The following is a 17,801-nucleotide window of genomic DNA, read 5'->3' as shown; positions in this document are numbered from 1 at the left end:
ATTTAATCTTTATATCTGAAGCAAATAGAATACGAAGAAACACTGAAAAATATACTATATACAAATAAGAACTCAAAAATACTTAGTTTTGGTATAGATATCTCAATTATTATATCAATATGTATCTTAATTATTTTTATTTACCTCTTTAAGAATACAAAAACATATATTCCAAATGTACAATAAAAAAATGAAACTACTATAAACAATCCGGCAAAGATAATATAATTTCGTCGGAGCCTCAAACTAACGGTGGGGGTATTATAAATAATATGTATTTAATTGAGTTTTCCAAAGAATTGTTTGTCCAAGTGCATTTTCGCTAACGAAAATGCAACAGTTAATAAAATGTACCATTAATTCCACTAACGAAAATGCAACAGTCAACAAAATGTACCATTAATTCCGAAGAATTTTAATAATTTGTATTTATTGTTCATTCAAGTGCATTTCCGCTAACGAAAATGCAACAGTTAAACAAGACACATTTCCTAAGAATTTTTACGCAAGCATTTATTTTTAAGTTATTGCAAGCAAGCAAAATATTAGTATTTAAGAAAGCACAAAATAAAACGGAAGGCTGATTATCGATTATACCTTCAACCCAGTTGTTTAATTTTTCGTTGTTCATCACTTCGGTGAAAAAAGTTTAAGCATCTGCCTTCTCTACCGAAAAAACTGGCACACACTAATACAACACTTCCGATGACAGCATACTCATACATCACCACACAACACAACCACACGCACGATACTGCGCCGCGTCGACACCTTTCCACACGATTCGTTCCCCACATTCCGACCATCAACATTCGATTCTCTACTGCGCCGCGGAAACTTACTTTCGTCTCACACACATTCGATCCCACGCAGCACCTCGTAAATACCTCCTTCGTCATCTCAGTGGTCCGGGGTGCAACTTTTATCCACCCCGCTCGGTACATCTATATACCTTCGTCGTACATTGATTAGTATAAGTTAATATAAATTTTATATTAATATTATTTGTAAGAGTTTAATAAACATTATACTAAATGATTGTACATTTGAAATGAGTGTTTTTATTGAAGAAACGTTGAAGTCTCTTGTACTTCTGATTGCAAATTTGGCAGCAAACTGTTTATGGTCCTTCGAGCCTTAACGAAAGGCACCTATAACCGACAATTTAAAAACAATAATAACTAATATAACAATAACAATAATAAATGAATTTGGTGGCAATCGAAGTGCGAAAGTGAAATACTTATATACAGTGTGCAGTGGTAAAACAAAAAAAAAAAACAGTGCAGTGACCCAACCAGACCAGAACATACTTATATATTTATATACTTATATATACATCAAGTAGTAAATGAATTTGGTGGCAATCGAAGTGCGAAAGTGAAATATATACAGTGTGCAGTGGAAAAACAAAACAAAAAAAAAAACAGTGCAGTGACCCAACCAGACCAGAACATACTTATATATTTATATACTTATATATACAAAAAGTAGACAAAAAAGTGGAGTGTCACAATAAAAACGAAATCAACAGAAGGTGCAGTGCAGTGAACAAAAAGCGCGATCAGTAAAACATAAACACACACAAAAAAAAAGTAATGTAAAAAAGTTCAAAAACAAACATACACATGCATTCGCAAACCCAAGAACAAAACGAAATCTAAAATTGCCTAAACAATAAAATACACACAAAAAGAAAACAATCGGGGGAAAAAAAGAAAAAAAAAATAGCTACAAAATATTAAAAAAAAAACCCCCTTGAGGAAAATTAAAGTGAGCGTATTTATTTCATTTATTCATTTTTATATACTAATATAAAAAGCGTATTTCAAAATCCGTTTAACCGCGAAAAAACGGTTACCAAACTGTCACAATTTCAAGTATATTTTCCGGGAAAAACCGAACGCAGTTTGGTATAACGTATATATCAATAGATAATATATGTATATATATATATATATGTTAAATAATATTAACTGATTGCCTATTTATTAACAAACAAATAAAAATTCAAGATTTAAATACTTGCAATATTTTCCGGCAATACCTCTTATGTTTGAACAAAGCAATAAGCAGGATTGCATAAACTAAGAAAGCAAAGGAACAACCATGAAACAAAAAACATACATACATACATACATATGTATATGCAAATTTCTCCTCTATATATAACTTTAATATATGTACATACTACATATACATATGTTCATATCAACAACATTAACAAAGTAATAAGCACAACAATAATTTCTTACCAATTGGCAAATACAACAGGTGATTTTTTTGAGGTTAGGATTTTCATGCATTAGTATTTGACAGATCACGTGGGATTTCAGACATGGTGTCAAAGAGAAAGATGCTCAGTATGCTTTGACATTTCATCATGAATAGACTTACTAACGAGCAACGCTTGCAAATCATTGAATTTTATTACCAAAATCAGTGTTCGGTTCGAAATGTGTTTCGCGCTTTAATTTTGTTCAGCGATGAGGCTCATTTCTGGTTGAATGGCTACGTAAATAAGCAAAATTGCCGCATTTGGGGTGAAGAGCAACCAGAAGCCGTTCAAGAACTGCCCATGCATCCCGAAAAATGCACTGTTTGGTGTGGTTTGTACGCTGGTGGAATCATTGGACCGTATTTTTTCAAAGATGCTGTTGGACGCAACGTTACGGTGAATGGCGATCGCTATCGTTCGATGCTAACAAACTTTTTGTTGCCAAAAATGGAAGAACTGAACTTGGTTGACATGTGGTTTCAACAAGATGGCGCTACATGCCACACAGCTCGCGATTCTATGGCCATTTTGAGGGAAAACTTCGGACAACAATTCATCTCAAGAAATGGACCCGTAAGTTGGCCACCAAGATCATGCGATTTAACGCCTTTAGACTATTTTTTGTGGGGCTACGTCAAGTCTAAAGTCTACAGAAATAAGCCAGCAACTATTCCAGCTTTGGAAGACAACATTTCCGAAGAAATTCGGGCTATTCCGGCCGAAATGCTCGAAAAAGTTGCCCAAAATTGGACTTTCCGAATGGACCACCTAAGACGCAGCCGCGGTCAACATTTAAATGAAATTATCTTCAAAAAGTAAATGTCATGAACCAATCTAACGTTTCAAATAAAGAACCGATGAGATTTTGCAAATTTTATGCGTTTTTTTTTTAAAAAAAGTTATCAAGCTCTTAAAAAATCACCCTTTATATACAAAGTGCATACGGGAGCATACCTGCACGTTACCCACTTCGCTTTCGCGCGCTCGTTTTAGTGCGAACTTACATATGTACATACATATATATAATCATACGGCTTAGAATCTGCCTGTAATTTTATACCCTACACTGGGTACCACAAGCTAAATTATTAAAATTATAATTTTAATAAATTTTCCAAAGAATAAGTTTATCTTAATTTTCCGTAAAAAACTAAACGGTAAGGCAAAGTGAAATTGACTTTTACAAAATACATTAATTGGAACGAATGCAAAATTAAAAATCAGATTAACGAAATAGACATCAAATTACAAATGTGCATTTAAACATACACATCTTGTTAAAATCCATATTATATCCATATCTATTCTGCAATACCACTTGTTCTTTGTCAAACAAAAACAAGCCGGATTGGAAGAAAAACAAAAAAAAACATTACAACATATTCTTTGCCCACATACATTAGCACAAACAGTTCGTGCATACTAATCTAAAAAGTGCATTGATCTCTTTAACGAGCTCTCAATCGCACAAAGCATAAGTACATACATACATATGTATATACAAGTCCGAGTATTAGGGTGTACCTAAATTCAAAATATTCGGACATCAAATATTTTGATATATAAAAACGCGGTTTAATATTTATTACACTTATCGTTTCTATTAGATACCATAAATCAGTTTACACTGAGGAAAACTTTTACAATATTTTAATACAAAAATATACAATATATCAAAAATGGTTAATAACGAAAAAAATCAAAATACACCTGCAGGAGCTACACGCCCAAAACAGGTTGTTAAATTTATTTCAGAAAGTGACAGTTTAACAAGATACTGCACTAGATTTGCATCTTCACCAATTCAAGAAAACTCTGAATCGTTATTAGAAATAAAAGGTCAAAATCTTAAAAATTTCTGGACTTGTCTCCAAGCGGCTCATGACGCCATAGTAGAATCTGACGATTCAAAAATATCGCAAAATTTGAAACAATCGGCTTGCGCAATATATGAAAACTGTTTAGACCAATATGAAGAAACAAAAGCTATGATCTCCGATCAATTAAAGCTAATAAAAGCAGTTGCACCTACTCCACATTCGAGAGTAGAGCTGCCACAAATGCAACAATATCAAGAGGCAAGTTCAGGCATCCACCTCGAGGTGCCCGCATGTGACACAGAAACATTCTATGGAGGTTATGAGGAATGGCCGTCCTTCCGGGACATGTTCACAGCCGTTTACATCAACCATCCGCAACTATCTAAAGCACAAAAATTGTATCACCTCAGATACAAAACCAGTGGTCAAGCAGGCATAATAGTAAAACAGTTCACTCTTAATGACGATAATTTCAATTTGGCTTGGAAAGCTCTAAAAGCTAGATATGAAAACAAAAGAATACTGGTCAATAAACAAGTAACGACACTAATGAACTTGCCAAAAATTAAGAAAGGAACAGGTGTAGAATTCATCAACCTAGAATCCACTGTTTCAAATTGTTTGTCTATTCTATCGACACTAAATATTCCCACAGACAGCTGGGACCCAATTCTGGTAAACATTTGCACCGCTGTATTACCAGAAAAGTCGTTACTTCTATGGGAGCAATCGCTCTCATCACGAAAAAAGTGCCCGACGTGGCAACAAATGAAAGACTTTCTCACCACCCAATATGAAATTGGGGAAAGGTTAGAAGAAAAAATAATCAAGAAAAAGACCATTAAACACGGCCAAAATATAAGCTTAAATAGACCTCAAGTTATTAACAAAAACAATTTAAACAAAAGCTTTTACAAAACGCACTCGTTCATATCCGAACAGAAAACACACACGCCATGCGAACTATGTAAAAGAGGGCATAAACTTAAAACTTGCGAGAAGTTTAAAAAATTAAAAGTTAATGAAAGAAATAATTTTGTCAGGTCAAAACGACTTTGCACAAATTGCCTGTCACATGCGCACACATATAAAAATTGCAAAAGCAAATTCAATTGCATCTATTGTCACAAAAGACATCATTCATTACAGCATATATCCCATCTCACCCCAAAGAAGCGCTTATACAAAAAGAACAACGGCTTCAACTTCAAAAGCAAATACAGAAAACTAAAATACTAAATACTGCCAAGAGACACCATGTTGCTCAAAGGCGCAAAAAGTTCAAACGCTGCACAACGAAACACAAAGTGCACTAGTTACAGAACTAGCTACCACAATACCTACTCAAGTTGAGAAAAAATCAAATCAATACCTTAATTCACAATTAAGGAAAAGTCAAGAGATAGGGAAACTTCCCCGAATATTAAATAAAAATACACAAGATCGGTATTGTGAATACATCTCTAAAGCCACATCTACGCGGTCAAATAATGGTCAGTACGTCCCACGACTACCTTTAGAGTCACAATTGTGCAACACCCCACATATTGACAGAAAAAACAAAGTCAGAACTCAATCTGCCAATAATAAAAATTAAAATATCTGTTACTTTTCGACCCCCCAGGGTGGCCTTCGCCACTTATGATTACTGACTCAAAATTTATGGGACGAACAAATGAAAACGAACTAAAATTTCGCAGATATAAATACAGCGATGGGTAAACTATTCCCCACATACCAAGCCAATACAGTTTCTGAATATCGATATTGCGCAACATCTATGTGCGCACACAAAGCGATACCACGAACATAATCTAATTACTAATTCAATATGGCAAAATGTAAATAATATCGCTTATATCTTCATTGTACATACTAAAAAGTAAAAAAATCGAGATGTTTCGTTCAATATTGCTTCATAGCAAAATTTTCAAATTATGAGCAAAAACTCAAAAAGAAAGTTAAGTGATCACCTTATTCTCAATGCGATACACTGACGCACCTAGACTTACCAAAAGCAAAGGTAGCTCTTATCGCACCTACAAAAGCGCTTCTCATAGGGGTAGTTGGTGGGAATCTGTTGAAAAACTTTAACATTCCACTTAAAAAAAAAAAACAAAAAAGTTAAATAGAAATTATCAAAATACAATTAAAAATGAAGCCGTTCGCAATTCACGGCTACTTTTTCGCAAGATCCCTCTCATTTAAAAGCCCTAATCTTAGGGAAAGTTTTCAAAGGAGTACCCATTCTGGCCATACCTGGGCCAGCCGTGGAGCAGCTGTCCTTAATAAGCCAATCATAAAAAAAAATGGCAACAATTGCAAATAACACGGAAAAAACAATAATTAATAATCCGCATAATAAACCGATAAGTCGTCCGCAAAATCAAATAAACACGCAAAATAAAGTTGCTTATCTCAAACGTATATTAAAATTAATATCAAACGAAAGCCGTTTCTACACAAAGGTGTAAATACCAAAAGCAAAGGTAGCTCTTATCGCACCTACAAAAGCGCTTCTCATAGGGGTAGTTGGTGGGAATCTGTTGAAAAACTTTAACATTCCACTTAAAAAAAAAAAAAAAAAGTTAAATAGAAATTATCAAAATACAATTAAAAATGAAGCCGTTCGCATTTCACGGCTACTTTTTCGCAAGATCCCTCTCATTTAAAAGCCCTAATCTTAGGGAAAGTTTTCAAAGGAGTACCCATTCTGGCCATACCTGGGCCAGCCGTGGAGCAGCTGTCCTTAATAAGCCAATCATAAAAAAAAATGGCAACAATTGCAAATAACACGGAAAAAACAATAATTAATAATCCGCATAATAAACCGATAAGTCGTCCGCAAAATCAAATAAACACGCAAAATAAAGTTGCTTATCTCAAACGTATATTAAAATTAATATCAAACGAAAGCCGTTTCTACACAAAGGTGTAAATACCGAAAGCAAAGGTAGCTCTTATCGCACCTACAAAAGCGCTTCTCATAGGGGTAGTTGGTGGGAATCTGTTGAAAAACTTTAACATTCCACTTAAAAAAAAAAACAAAAAAGTTAAATAGAAATTATCAAAATACAATTAAAAATGAAGCCGTTCGCAATTCACGGCTACTTTTTCGCAAGATCCCTCTCATTTAAAAGCCCTAATCTTAGGGAAAGTTTTCAAAGGAGTACCCATTCTGGCCATACCTGGGCCAGCCGTGGAGCAGCTGTCCTTAATAAGCCAATCATAAAAAAAAAATGGCAACAATTGCAAATAACACGGAAAAAACAATAATTAATAATCCGCATAATAAACCGATAAGTCGTCCGCAAAATCAAATAAACACGCAAAATAAAGTTGCTTATCTCAAAGGTATATTAAAATTAATATCAAACGAAAGCCGTTTCTACACAAAGGTGTAAATACGAGTATGTATTAATTAGAACTCCAACGCCAAATATCCGACGGTCGCCATGCTACATCACTGGCAGTACGTCGACATACATATGTACATGTAATCGCATGCATAATACTAGGCAAAATATTCGCCTAGGGGGCCCAGGATGTTTAAATGAGTTAAGCATCTGCCTCCTCTACCGAAAAAACTGGCACACACTAATACAACACTTCCGATGACAGCATACTCATACATCACCACTTTTACATCCCACTTAACAAATAGCCTGGGCAAGAGGATGGCGGACACATTCGTCACACTTCGGAACACACACATTCGATCCCACGCAGCGCCTCCTTCGTCAACTCAGCGGTCCGGGGTGCAACTTTTATCCACCCCGCTCCGTACATCTATATACCTTCGTCGTACATTGATTAGTATAAGTTAATATAAATTTTATATAATAAGTAGGGATAACTACAAGAATTGTTTGTTGTTTTATAATATGTAGTGATAACTACAAGAATTGTTCTTCTGTATAAAACAAAATTTTTATTATTTTATACAAACTTAACTAAAACTAAACTAAAATAACAATATAGAACTTATCCTACCTGTAAATAACAAAAAAACAACATTCAATGTTAATTATTCACTATTGTTTTTTGTCCTTTTCTTAACAAATTAATTTTCTTATTCGAGTTAAAACGATGTGTCCTCTAAGACTTGCAACCTTACACTGAATTCGCGTATGTGGCTCGTGGCTCACATCGGCCAGCGCGCAATGCTGCGTAAGCATTCCGATCCGGACACCGACTTATGTGCTAATAATTAAAAAATAGAAATTTTGGTACAAAATTTCAGTAGTAAATTACATATAAGATCAGGTTACACGTTGTTTGTATTTGGGATGTTCGGAGTCGGAATAAGTTTAGAGATATGAAATAAGTTTGATTCTAATTTCCTATGTCCTGTATCAATTTCACACATTGATGTCGATATTTTCTTTAAAATTTTGTATGGTCCAATTCTTAATTCATCTAATTTTCTTCGGTTTAATCGGTTTCCATTTTCAACATACACCAAGTCCCCAACATCAAAATTATAATCTTTCCTATTTTTATCATATAAACTTTATTATAATTGTGGTTCCTTATGCTATTTTCAAGAGCCTTTATTCTATCGTTTTCTAGGGCATTATCGTCTTCTCTAATTCTCAATTCTTTTGGTAATATTGCAGTATTTTCACCTTGTAATAAATATTTTGGACTGAACTTAGTGACTGTGTGTTCTGTTTCATTATATTTGTCTACACAGTTGTGCGCAACAGTTGTCCATGCTAATTTATTATTTTCATCAATGATTGTGCATCTGATTTTATTGACTAAAGTTTGATTAAGTCTTATATTTAGGCCATTAGAAAACGGTGCATTTACTGCTGTGAAAATCATTGTAATATTATTTTTTTCTAGATAGTTTTTAAATTCTCTAGAATTGATACCTGGGTATTGATCTGTCAATTTTATAAAATCATTGGCATTTTGTGTTTTTGACGTTAATATGTAAGCGAATCTTGTGAAATGATCAACAAGAAGATGTAGATATTTTTTTGTCGATCGTGAACCACCGAATCCACCTATGGTGTCTATGGAAACTATTTCGAGTGGTTTTTTTGCTGGACCAAGATGAGACATTAATCCAATTTTATCTTGTCCTCTTGACTTGTTTCTTATACAAATTTCGCACTCTTTACATATTTCTTTTATATGTTTTAAAATATTTTTCTTACAAAACTCCTCTGACAGTAAAATTTTCTCTTTCTTTCGAGTTTTTTATAATATACATACATTATTTCTTATAAGTAATCTATCTTTGTTAGAGATTATATCATGATTTTTCTTTTGATCATCAAGAATGTCTTCTATTCTTATCAAATTCACAATTTTTAATTGTTTATAATCGTTTTCTTGCGGTTCTAACACTGGATTTCTACTCAAACAGTCTGCTTCTAAATTATCTTTGCCTGGGCGGTATATTATTTGAAAATCATATTGTGATACGTAATAAGTTAGGTCACCTAACTCTTCATCTGTTCTAGCTTTAATATTCATTTTTTCGAGTGGTTTGTGGTCAGAAAATACTTTGAATGATCTGTTTATAAGCCAGTGTTGCCAGTATTTTACTGATTCTTTAATTGCTAAGCATTCTAGATAAATAGTTTTCTTTCTCTTTTGTGACTCATTTAATTTTTTTGAAAAATACGCTACTGGTTTTTCAATTTTCTTTGGTTGTGGTTGTTTTAATACAACTCCTATTCCTTGCAAACTTGCGTCTGTATATATGTGTATTGGCAAGTCTGGATCAAAAATAGCTAACACAGGTTGTGTACAAAGGAAATTTTTCATGTAATCAAAAGCCTTTTGACAGTCGTCAGACCAATTGAATTTTTGTCCTTTTCGTAATAAATTATGCAAAGGTTCTAGTATTATTGAGATTTTCGGCACTTATTCATTATAAAAATTGATTTTTCCTAGGAACTGCCTAATATTCTTTTGATTTTTCGGATTTGGAAAATTTCGAATTGAAATCAGATTATCTTTTAATGGTGAAATTGAGTTATATTTGATAATATGACCTAAATATTGAACAGAGTCTAATGCAAAAGTACATTTTGAAAGTTTTAATCTAAATCCTTCTTCTAGTATTGCTTCCAATAGTTGTGACAAATGATCTATATGTTCTTTGAATGATTTTGAAAAAATTAATATGTCATCAATGTAATTTACTGTGAAATTTGATAGATTGTGTTTTCTTATTACAGTCGAATCCGTTTATTATGACATCGAAAGGAATTGACAAACACGTCATAATAAGCGGACGTCATACAAAGCGTATTATGAAATGAAAAACTTTTTTATGTAAATATGTACATACATATGTACTTAAGTATTTTAATACAGAAACATAGTAATTAAATATATATACATACGTATTAAATCAAAATCAAAATTGCAAGTAATCAGCACATTATAACACATACAAGTGTATTTTTTACTGTAAGTAATCTGTAATTTTTGTCTGCTTTTGTTTTTTCATTTTATTGTAAAAACAGTCTCTAATACTATTGTGTATAGAAGACATAGCTATGGTCAAATTATCATTTTCAATATTGCTGTGAACAAATCGTGATAATAATTCTGCAGCTTTTAATGCCTCTTCTGCGGTAGGTAATGGTTCTTCCTCGACTTCCTCTTCCCCATCACTTTCGAGTTGTTTCTTGGCACTAATGTTCTGTACGATATTTTCATCGGTGGGTTCTTCGGATGTGAGGAGAGCGCTATCGATGTCAACATAATCTTCCCACATTTCCGGTGCTGCAAAAGAATCTGAATTTAGGTTTCGTGACCACAAAGATAAAGGAATGTCATCTTCTTCATCGAATTCATGTTCTGATATTTGAATAGGTAAACCGTCGTGGCTTTCAATGAATCCTGCATGTTTGAAACAGTTACGAATGGTACTTTGTGAAATTTTATTCCAGGCATCATTAACCATCAGAATTGCATCTAGCACCGTTATTTTTGTAGAAGAGTTGTTTTCATTAGCATCAAGACAGTTAATCATTTTGAGCACAAGGTTCTTCCTAAAATTCGTTTTGAGTGATCGTATTATTCCCTGATCCATTGGCTGTAGTACTGCTGTTGTATTCGGCGGAAGGAAAGCAAGTGTTATAGACTTTAAATCAGTAACATTTGGATGCGCCGGGCAATTATCAACCAGCAATAGAATCTTTTTCTTCTTCTTCACCAAATCACAATCCCAATCACGAAGCCATTTTTCAAAAAGCTCTGACGTCATCCAAGCTTTACGATTGTTAGCATAATCCACAGGTAATGATTTGACACTTCTAAAACATCTTGGTTTTTGTGACTTTCCAATAATGAGCAATTTCTTTTTCTCTGTTCCACTCATATTAGCTGCTACCATGACAGTTATTCTATCTTTCGACAACTTACCTCCACTACAATTTTCACCTTTAAATTTTAAAGTTTTATCCGGCATTAATTTGTAAAAAAAACCAGTTTCATCAGCATTAAATATCTGATCATCAGAAAATTGTCTTCGTAAATTCGGCCACACAGATATCAACCAGTTTGTTGTTGAATTTTGATCAACAGACGAAGATTCACCGACAATTTTTCCCGCCACAATGTTATGTCGAACTTTAAAACGACTGATCCAGCTTGCAGAACAATTAAAGTCGAGAATACCAAAACGCGCGGCAAAACCATTTGCCTTTTCCTGTAGCATAGGGCCGCTGACAGGTATTCCTTTGTTTCTCATATTTTTAAACCACTGAATTAATGCTTGATCAACATTTTCTTGTCGTGATTTTCGAAGCCTTTTCGGTTTCAAAACATTAGAATTGAACGATTGCTTAATGCGGTTCTTGTTTTTAAAAATCATTGAGATTGTCGAATGACCCACGCCAAATTCCTTTGCGAGACATGAGTTAGATTCTCCATTTTCTAATCTGCATATTATTGCACCTTTCTCCTCAATTGCTTTACGTCATTGTGATGACATTTTTTCACAGTAACTGTATAAGATTCCAAATCAAACCTATCGTCACGACTTTATTTTTGACATTAACTCAAATCCGCAAGAAGCGGCAATTATAAGTCAGCTTGTTCAGTAAGCACATGTACAAAAACTATTAGGATTCCGGGAATAGAGCATATGCTAGAGGTGTGCATATGTACAGTAGGCAGCAGTCAGCGTCGCTAACATATGTATGCACATACAGAAAATAAGATGAAATAACGGTACAATCAGGCGACATTTGTCCCATACCCCATACAATATCTCAATCTTGAACAGTAACAAACAAAAAACAATGCGTGACATTCAAGCGTCAATTACTCACTGAGACTTAAAACAAAAACGAGCCACGTGCCGAACGGCGTAGGGAATCAACGAACATTGCCGGAGGTGTAAAGAATCATGTCAGTCATTCTAACCGGACATAATTTATTAAAAATGGGTCATAATAAGCGACATGTCACTGTAAGGGAAGTCATAATATCCGACTCTTTTATGAAGAATTTTATACGAAAACCAAACTTCGTAGTGTTATTACGTCATAGTAACCAGTTGGTCAATATAGGCGGAGTCATAATAAACGGATTCTACTGTATATTGCTCAATATTCTTTGAAATATCGCTGGCGAAGTTACAATATTTATCAATTACCAGATCTATTCTGACTTCATAATCTTTCACAACGCCTATATCGTATTTATCTTTTGCAAATATATTCTTATATTTATCTATAAGATCCTGTATTATTTTCTCTTCATAATAATTCAAGTGATTTGTTAAAACATTAAAACTGTCCAAATCTACATGTTCATTGAAGTTTATTTCATGTGTATATTTCTTTATGGGATTAGAGCTTTTCTGTTCTATTTGTAGTTTTTCATTTTGAATCAATTTGAACTTCTGTATGCAATCCAATCCTATCAGAAAATCATATTTAAAGTTTTCACTATCAATTATGAATACATCAATATATTTTTCTATATCCAGTATTCTTGCTTTGATTTTTATCAGTTCTTCTGACTTGTACACACCATGAATTGTTCTCAAGTTAACTTTTTGTTTCAAATCAGATCTCTTTTGTATTAATTGAACTAATTTTGAATTTATTAATGAAACATTTGAGTCTGAATCATAAACAGCGTTTATCTTCAAAGTATCATTCAAAGTTATCTCAAGTCGAGTTAATGGTGGGATTATTAGTTTTTTGGATTATTATCACTTAATTCTACTTCTAAAACTGAATTATTGACATGTTTCATTTTTTTTTTCCTCATTCTTGAACCAACGTTTAGCTTCTGGATGGAATCGTGAACCTTTACCTTTGCTTTTGCATACATATTTCACATGGTACTTTCTCTGATTTTTCCTTATAGATATAATCCTTACTTTTAATTCCATCTGTACTCTTTTTCTGAACCAAATGTTACAATTTCCCTATTTCACTATATAACTCTTCCGTCTTTGTTAATTTTTCTCTGTCAATTCTATCAGCTATAAAATTCGGCAAACCAAGAGCAATCAGATCAATTACTGTCCCAATATTAATAGATTTTCTTACTTCTAATAACAATTTTTCTTTTTTTATTGCATATTCTAGAAGAGTACCAGTCTGATATTTAAATTGCATTGCATATCTTATTGAAAAGCATCCCTTATTTGCAAATGTATCACAAAAATTATTTCTCCAATCGACCCAACGTGCGTTAACAGTTAATTTCAAGAGAGTGCAACTATACCAATCTGTAGCACCTTTCTCCATAAATGATTTTAAAAGTCAATTCGTTTATCATCTTTAGTTACATCAAATCTTTCGCATTCTGTTTCAAAACTAGTCATCCACTGACCTGCATTTGAATTCTTTCCATTAAATTTCTCAATCGTAAATTCTTTAGCTATTTTGCCGACATGTTTTTCTTCAGTTTTTTCTTGTCTTTTTTCAAGCAACTTTTCAAATACTTGTATCAATGATTGATTTGAACCATTTACAATATCATTACTTTCAGTCTCTTCTTTTTCTTCTAAATATACATCTTTGAATTGTAAATTATTTGTTTCATCTAGATACACATTCTGCAATTCCTTAGTTAAATCAATCCAAACTTTCCTATATTGCCCTTTTTTACTTATCGATTTCTTTACCTTAGTAAATGCCGACGTTTTTCTCAATTCCTCGTGAAATGCTGAGTCGAGGTAGTTGGGAGGCAATTCGAAAGTTCGGCCATCTGGAGTGGCAATGCTGGTTACGCATAGTACTAATGTCTTTGGTTCATCTGTAGTAGATAGCACCGTGAATGTGAACTGCAGCTTGTCCATTGTGAATTACAATGAGAATGTTGTTTTATAATAAGTAGGGATAACTACAAGAATTGTTTGTTGTTTTATAATATGTAGTGATAACTACAAGAATTGTTTTTCTGTAAAGAACAAAATTTTTATTATTTTATACAAACTTAATTATACTTAGACTAAAATAACAATATAGAACTTATCCTACCTGTAAATAACAAAAAAACAACATTCAATGTTAATTATTCACTATTGTTTTTTTGTCCTTTTTTTTAACAAATTAATTTTCTTATTCGAGTTACAACGATGTGTCCTCTAAGACTCGCAACGTTACACTGAATTCGCTTATGTGGCTCGTGGCTCACATCGGCCAGCGCGCAATGCTGCGTAAGCAATCCGATCCGGACACCGACGTATGTGCTAATAATTTCTTACAATATTTTTTGTAAGAGTTTAATAAACATTATACTAAATGATTGAACATTTGAAAGTGAGTGTTTTTATTGAAGAAACGTTGAAGTCTCTTGTACTTCTGATTGCAAATTTGGCAGCAAACTGTTTACAAAGGGTGTTTTACTCTTCCGAAATATTAACTTTTCCAAAGGGGTTTCGATTTTGAAAAAAACACGAAAATAAACATAATTTTGGTGATATAATACGCTCAATTTATTTGAATGACTGACTTTTACTCTTAACAAAACATAAACTTAGATTTAGTTTGTACTTTTTTGATCGTCGTTCCAATTTTCGATGTCTTCACTGCTGACGTCAACACCACCCACCTTGGACAATAACGATCTAATCAATGTAAGCAATGGCATTTCGTCTTCGCTGTCGTATTGATCATCGTCCCACTGTTTTATATTTTTCCAAGCTTTTATAAGCACAGCTCTTGGCAATTCATCCCATGCTAATTTAAGCAGCAAGATGGCATCACGAATTGAATGCCCTTTCAAAATATTCTCAACCGGAATGTTTTCTTGTGCTACAATGTTTCATAACAGTTTAGCCCGGTATTCTAACTTGACCAGTCTAATGGGATTTTGATCCATGGGCTGCAAAACAGCTGTCACGTTAGGTGGTAAAAGCATTGCCGCAATGTTTCCATCATCTGACTGTAACTTGTCAATTGGCTTATGTGTAGTACAGTTGTCAATCAGCAATAATGCTCTTGGTGGTAAATTATTTTCAGCAGAAAATTTGCGAACCTGACAAATATTTTGGCACACTTAAAAATTTTAAAGGATAGAAAAAATGAATTTACCTGCTTAATGAAGGAATGATGGAACCAGCGGAAGAATAGCTCTGAATTCATCCAAGACTTTTGCGAGTTAGCATATTCCAATGGGTTTTCAAACCCATTGAAGCAACGGGGGTTTGCGGGTTTACCAATTATCAAAGGTTTCAACTTATGCGAACCATCTGCGTTCGCACACAACATAAATGTGATTCTATCCTTTGCTATTTTTCGGCCAGGTGCCGTCTTTTCGTTTGCCGCGACAAATGTTTTATCAGGCAGGAAACGATAAAATAATCCAGATTCATCTGCGTTATAAAGCTGCATGTCCGAAATTTCCATTTCATTCATTTTTGTCCACAAATTATGAATGAACGGTGTTATTCCTGACTTGTCGCTTCAGAGGATTTCCCCACAAATTTTTATGTAGCGAATACCGAATCTTTTATTGAAATTTGCAAGCCATCCATCACTTGCATGAAATTGTTTTCCTGTGTGCAATTTCGCAAATTCGAGCTTGGCTCTTGCCTTTAAAATTGGACCACTCATTGCACAATTACGCTGTCTTTGGCTTAAGAGCCATTTATACAACCTTGCCTCAAGAACGGGATATTCCGATTTATGTAAAGTTTTCTTGGTTGCAACTTCATGTGTGTTTGCCACTGCCTCTAAAATTTCATGACGTTTTTTCTTTATTTTTGAGATGGCCGCCTTAGATACATTATAATCCAAATTTAATCTGATTTGCAATGATTTTCTCTGCTTTGTTGGCATTTTTTAACACACTAACCATAAACAACTCGCAAGTTTAAACGCTCATGATACACTACGTATGTATGTACCTCGCGACACCGACTATAATTTTTTACATAGAAATTCGGGGAATACATAGCAATGAGGGGAATACCCGAACTTGTTTTTCTTGCCAAACAAACGGTTGGGTTTGAAAAAATAGAAAAGCTCAAAAAAGTTAACCTAAAGCTAACTTTTTAGAGCAGTACGTGGGCGCTCAAAATCGGTAAACTTAGCCGAAGGTTTAACTTTCGCCCGAGTTAACTTTTGCGCGATTCTACTGTATTTCCTCAACTGGTTCTAGATTTAGTTTCTTAAGCAATCTTTCGATATTTTTTAGTTTTCACAGATCTTTAGGTTTGTATTATTGCCTTGTTCATTCTTTCACTTGTGCATGCTTTTCTTCAGTTGTTTGGTATTTGTTACACGTGTCGTTTTTAGTTTTGCTTTAAATTTTATTTAAATAGCTCCGCGTTTTTATACACATTGTCATGGACTACTTAATTTTCACCGCCAGACGCTAAATCTGCCAGATAACACTTTTGTGTGTCTTTTGCTTTTCACTTGTTTTACGCAAAATTCTTGCTTATTTTCTAATTTATGCGTTTTTTTCTTTTGTTTTAATGCTTTTTTCATATTTTTATTTGCCTTCTGTGGCGTTTTTTTTCGTAATTCTGCTTTTCCTACTAACTCTACAGCACAATGCACTTTGTTATATTATTATACGTTGTTTGTTTTTATTTCAATAATAATTAATTTAGACGCTCATGAATATACGTTGTGTTTGTTTAAAAAAAAAATTAACTTTTTCTTTTTTTCACCTTAGAATAGTTGTTTTCACCGATTTAGACACTCGCGAATAGAGCTGGCTAGCAACTAGTGCTTCCCATTTGCTTTAGCTACTAGGGGGCCTTTATTTCTCTATTATTTATAACTTTTTAGCTCGGGCGCCAGTTAAGCCTTTTAGTTATTAAATTTTTAGCGGCGCTGCATTGGGGCAGCGTTACCGCGTAGCTTTATTGAGTTTTCAAAACTGAAACTTGCTTAACCAAAATTACAATATTTATGCTTAATTCTTATTTGAATAATTATAAGTGGCGTGATTCGCTTTCTCGAATCTTATGCTGCACAACAGGTAGTGCAAACGCTGACCATGCACTTTCTGGTGCATTTCGGTTACAAGTGCCGGAAGTTGTAAGTCGATACTTAAGTAACAAGTGTTGTGTTAACTTATGTATATGGCTCGCATTTGCTTTCGTAAACATACAGACAAATGTGCCAAAGAAATAATATATGTACATAAGCATGTGTTATGATAACGAAATAATGCGAATATGCATATTTCATGAAGGTCATCAATTTTCTTCCTCACTTTTTAATAGTCGAAATAAATATAATGTATTTGAA

General features: G+C 33.6%; 1 protein-coding gene and 1 pseudogene across 1 annotated transcript; both read right to left on the bottom strand.

Moving 5' to 3' along the window:
* Positions 1-10,528: 10,528 nt before the first annotated feature.
* Positions 10,529-12,699, bottom strand: LOC125779779 (tigger transposable element-derived protein 4-like). Its single transcript, XM_049461049.1, has one exon. The coding sequence runs from the start codon at positions 11,942-11,944 to the stop codon at positions 10,529-10,531; it is 1,416 nt and encodes a 471-aa protein (XP_049317006.1). The 5' UTR covers positions 11,945-12,699.
* Positions 12,700-14,847: 2,148 nt separating this feature from the next.
* On the bottom strand, positions 14,848-17,357 carry LOC125779398 (jerky protein homolog-like; annotated as a pseudogene).
* Positions 17,358-17,801: the final 444 nt, after the last annotated feature.

The sequence above is a fragment of the Bactrocera dorsalis genome, chromosome 6 (genome assembly GCF_023373825.1).
Source record: "Bactrocera dorsalis isolate Fly_Bdor chromosome 6, ASM2337382v1, whole genome shotgun sequence".
In the NCBI taxonomy this organism is placed as follows: domain Eukaryota; kingdom Metazoa; phylum Arthropoda; class Insecta; order Diptera; family Tephritidae; genus Bactrocera; species Bactrocera dorsalis.
This window is presented reverse-complemented; position numbering and strand designations above follow the sequence as displayed.

Bases quoted from the DNA above. Each gene is read 5' to 3' on its own strand.
- LOC125779779 (XM_049461049.1), bottom strand. From the start codon at position 11,944: ATGATTTTTAAAAACAAGAACCGCATTAAGCAATCGTTCAATTCTAAT.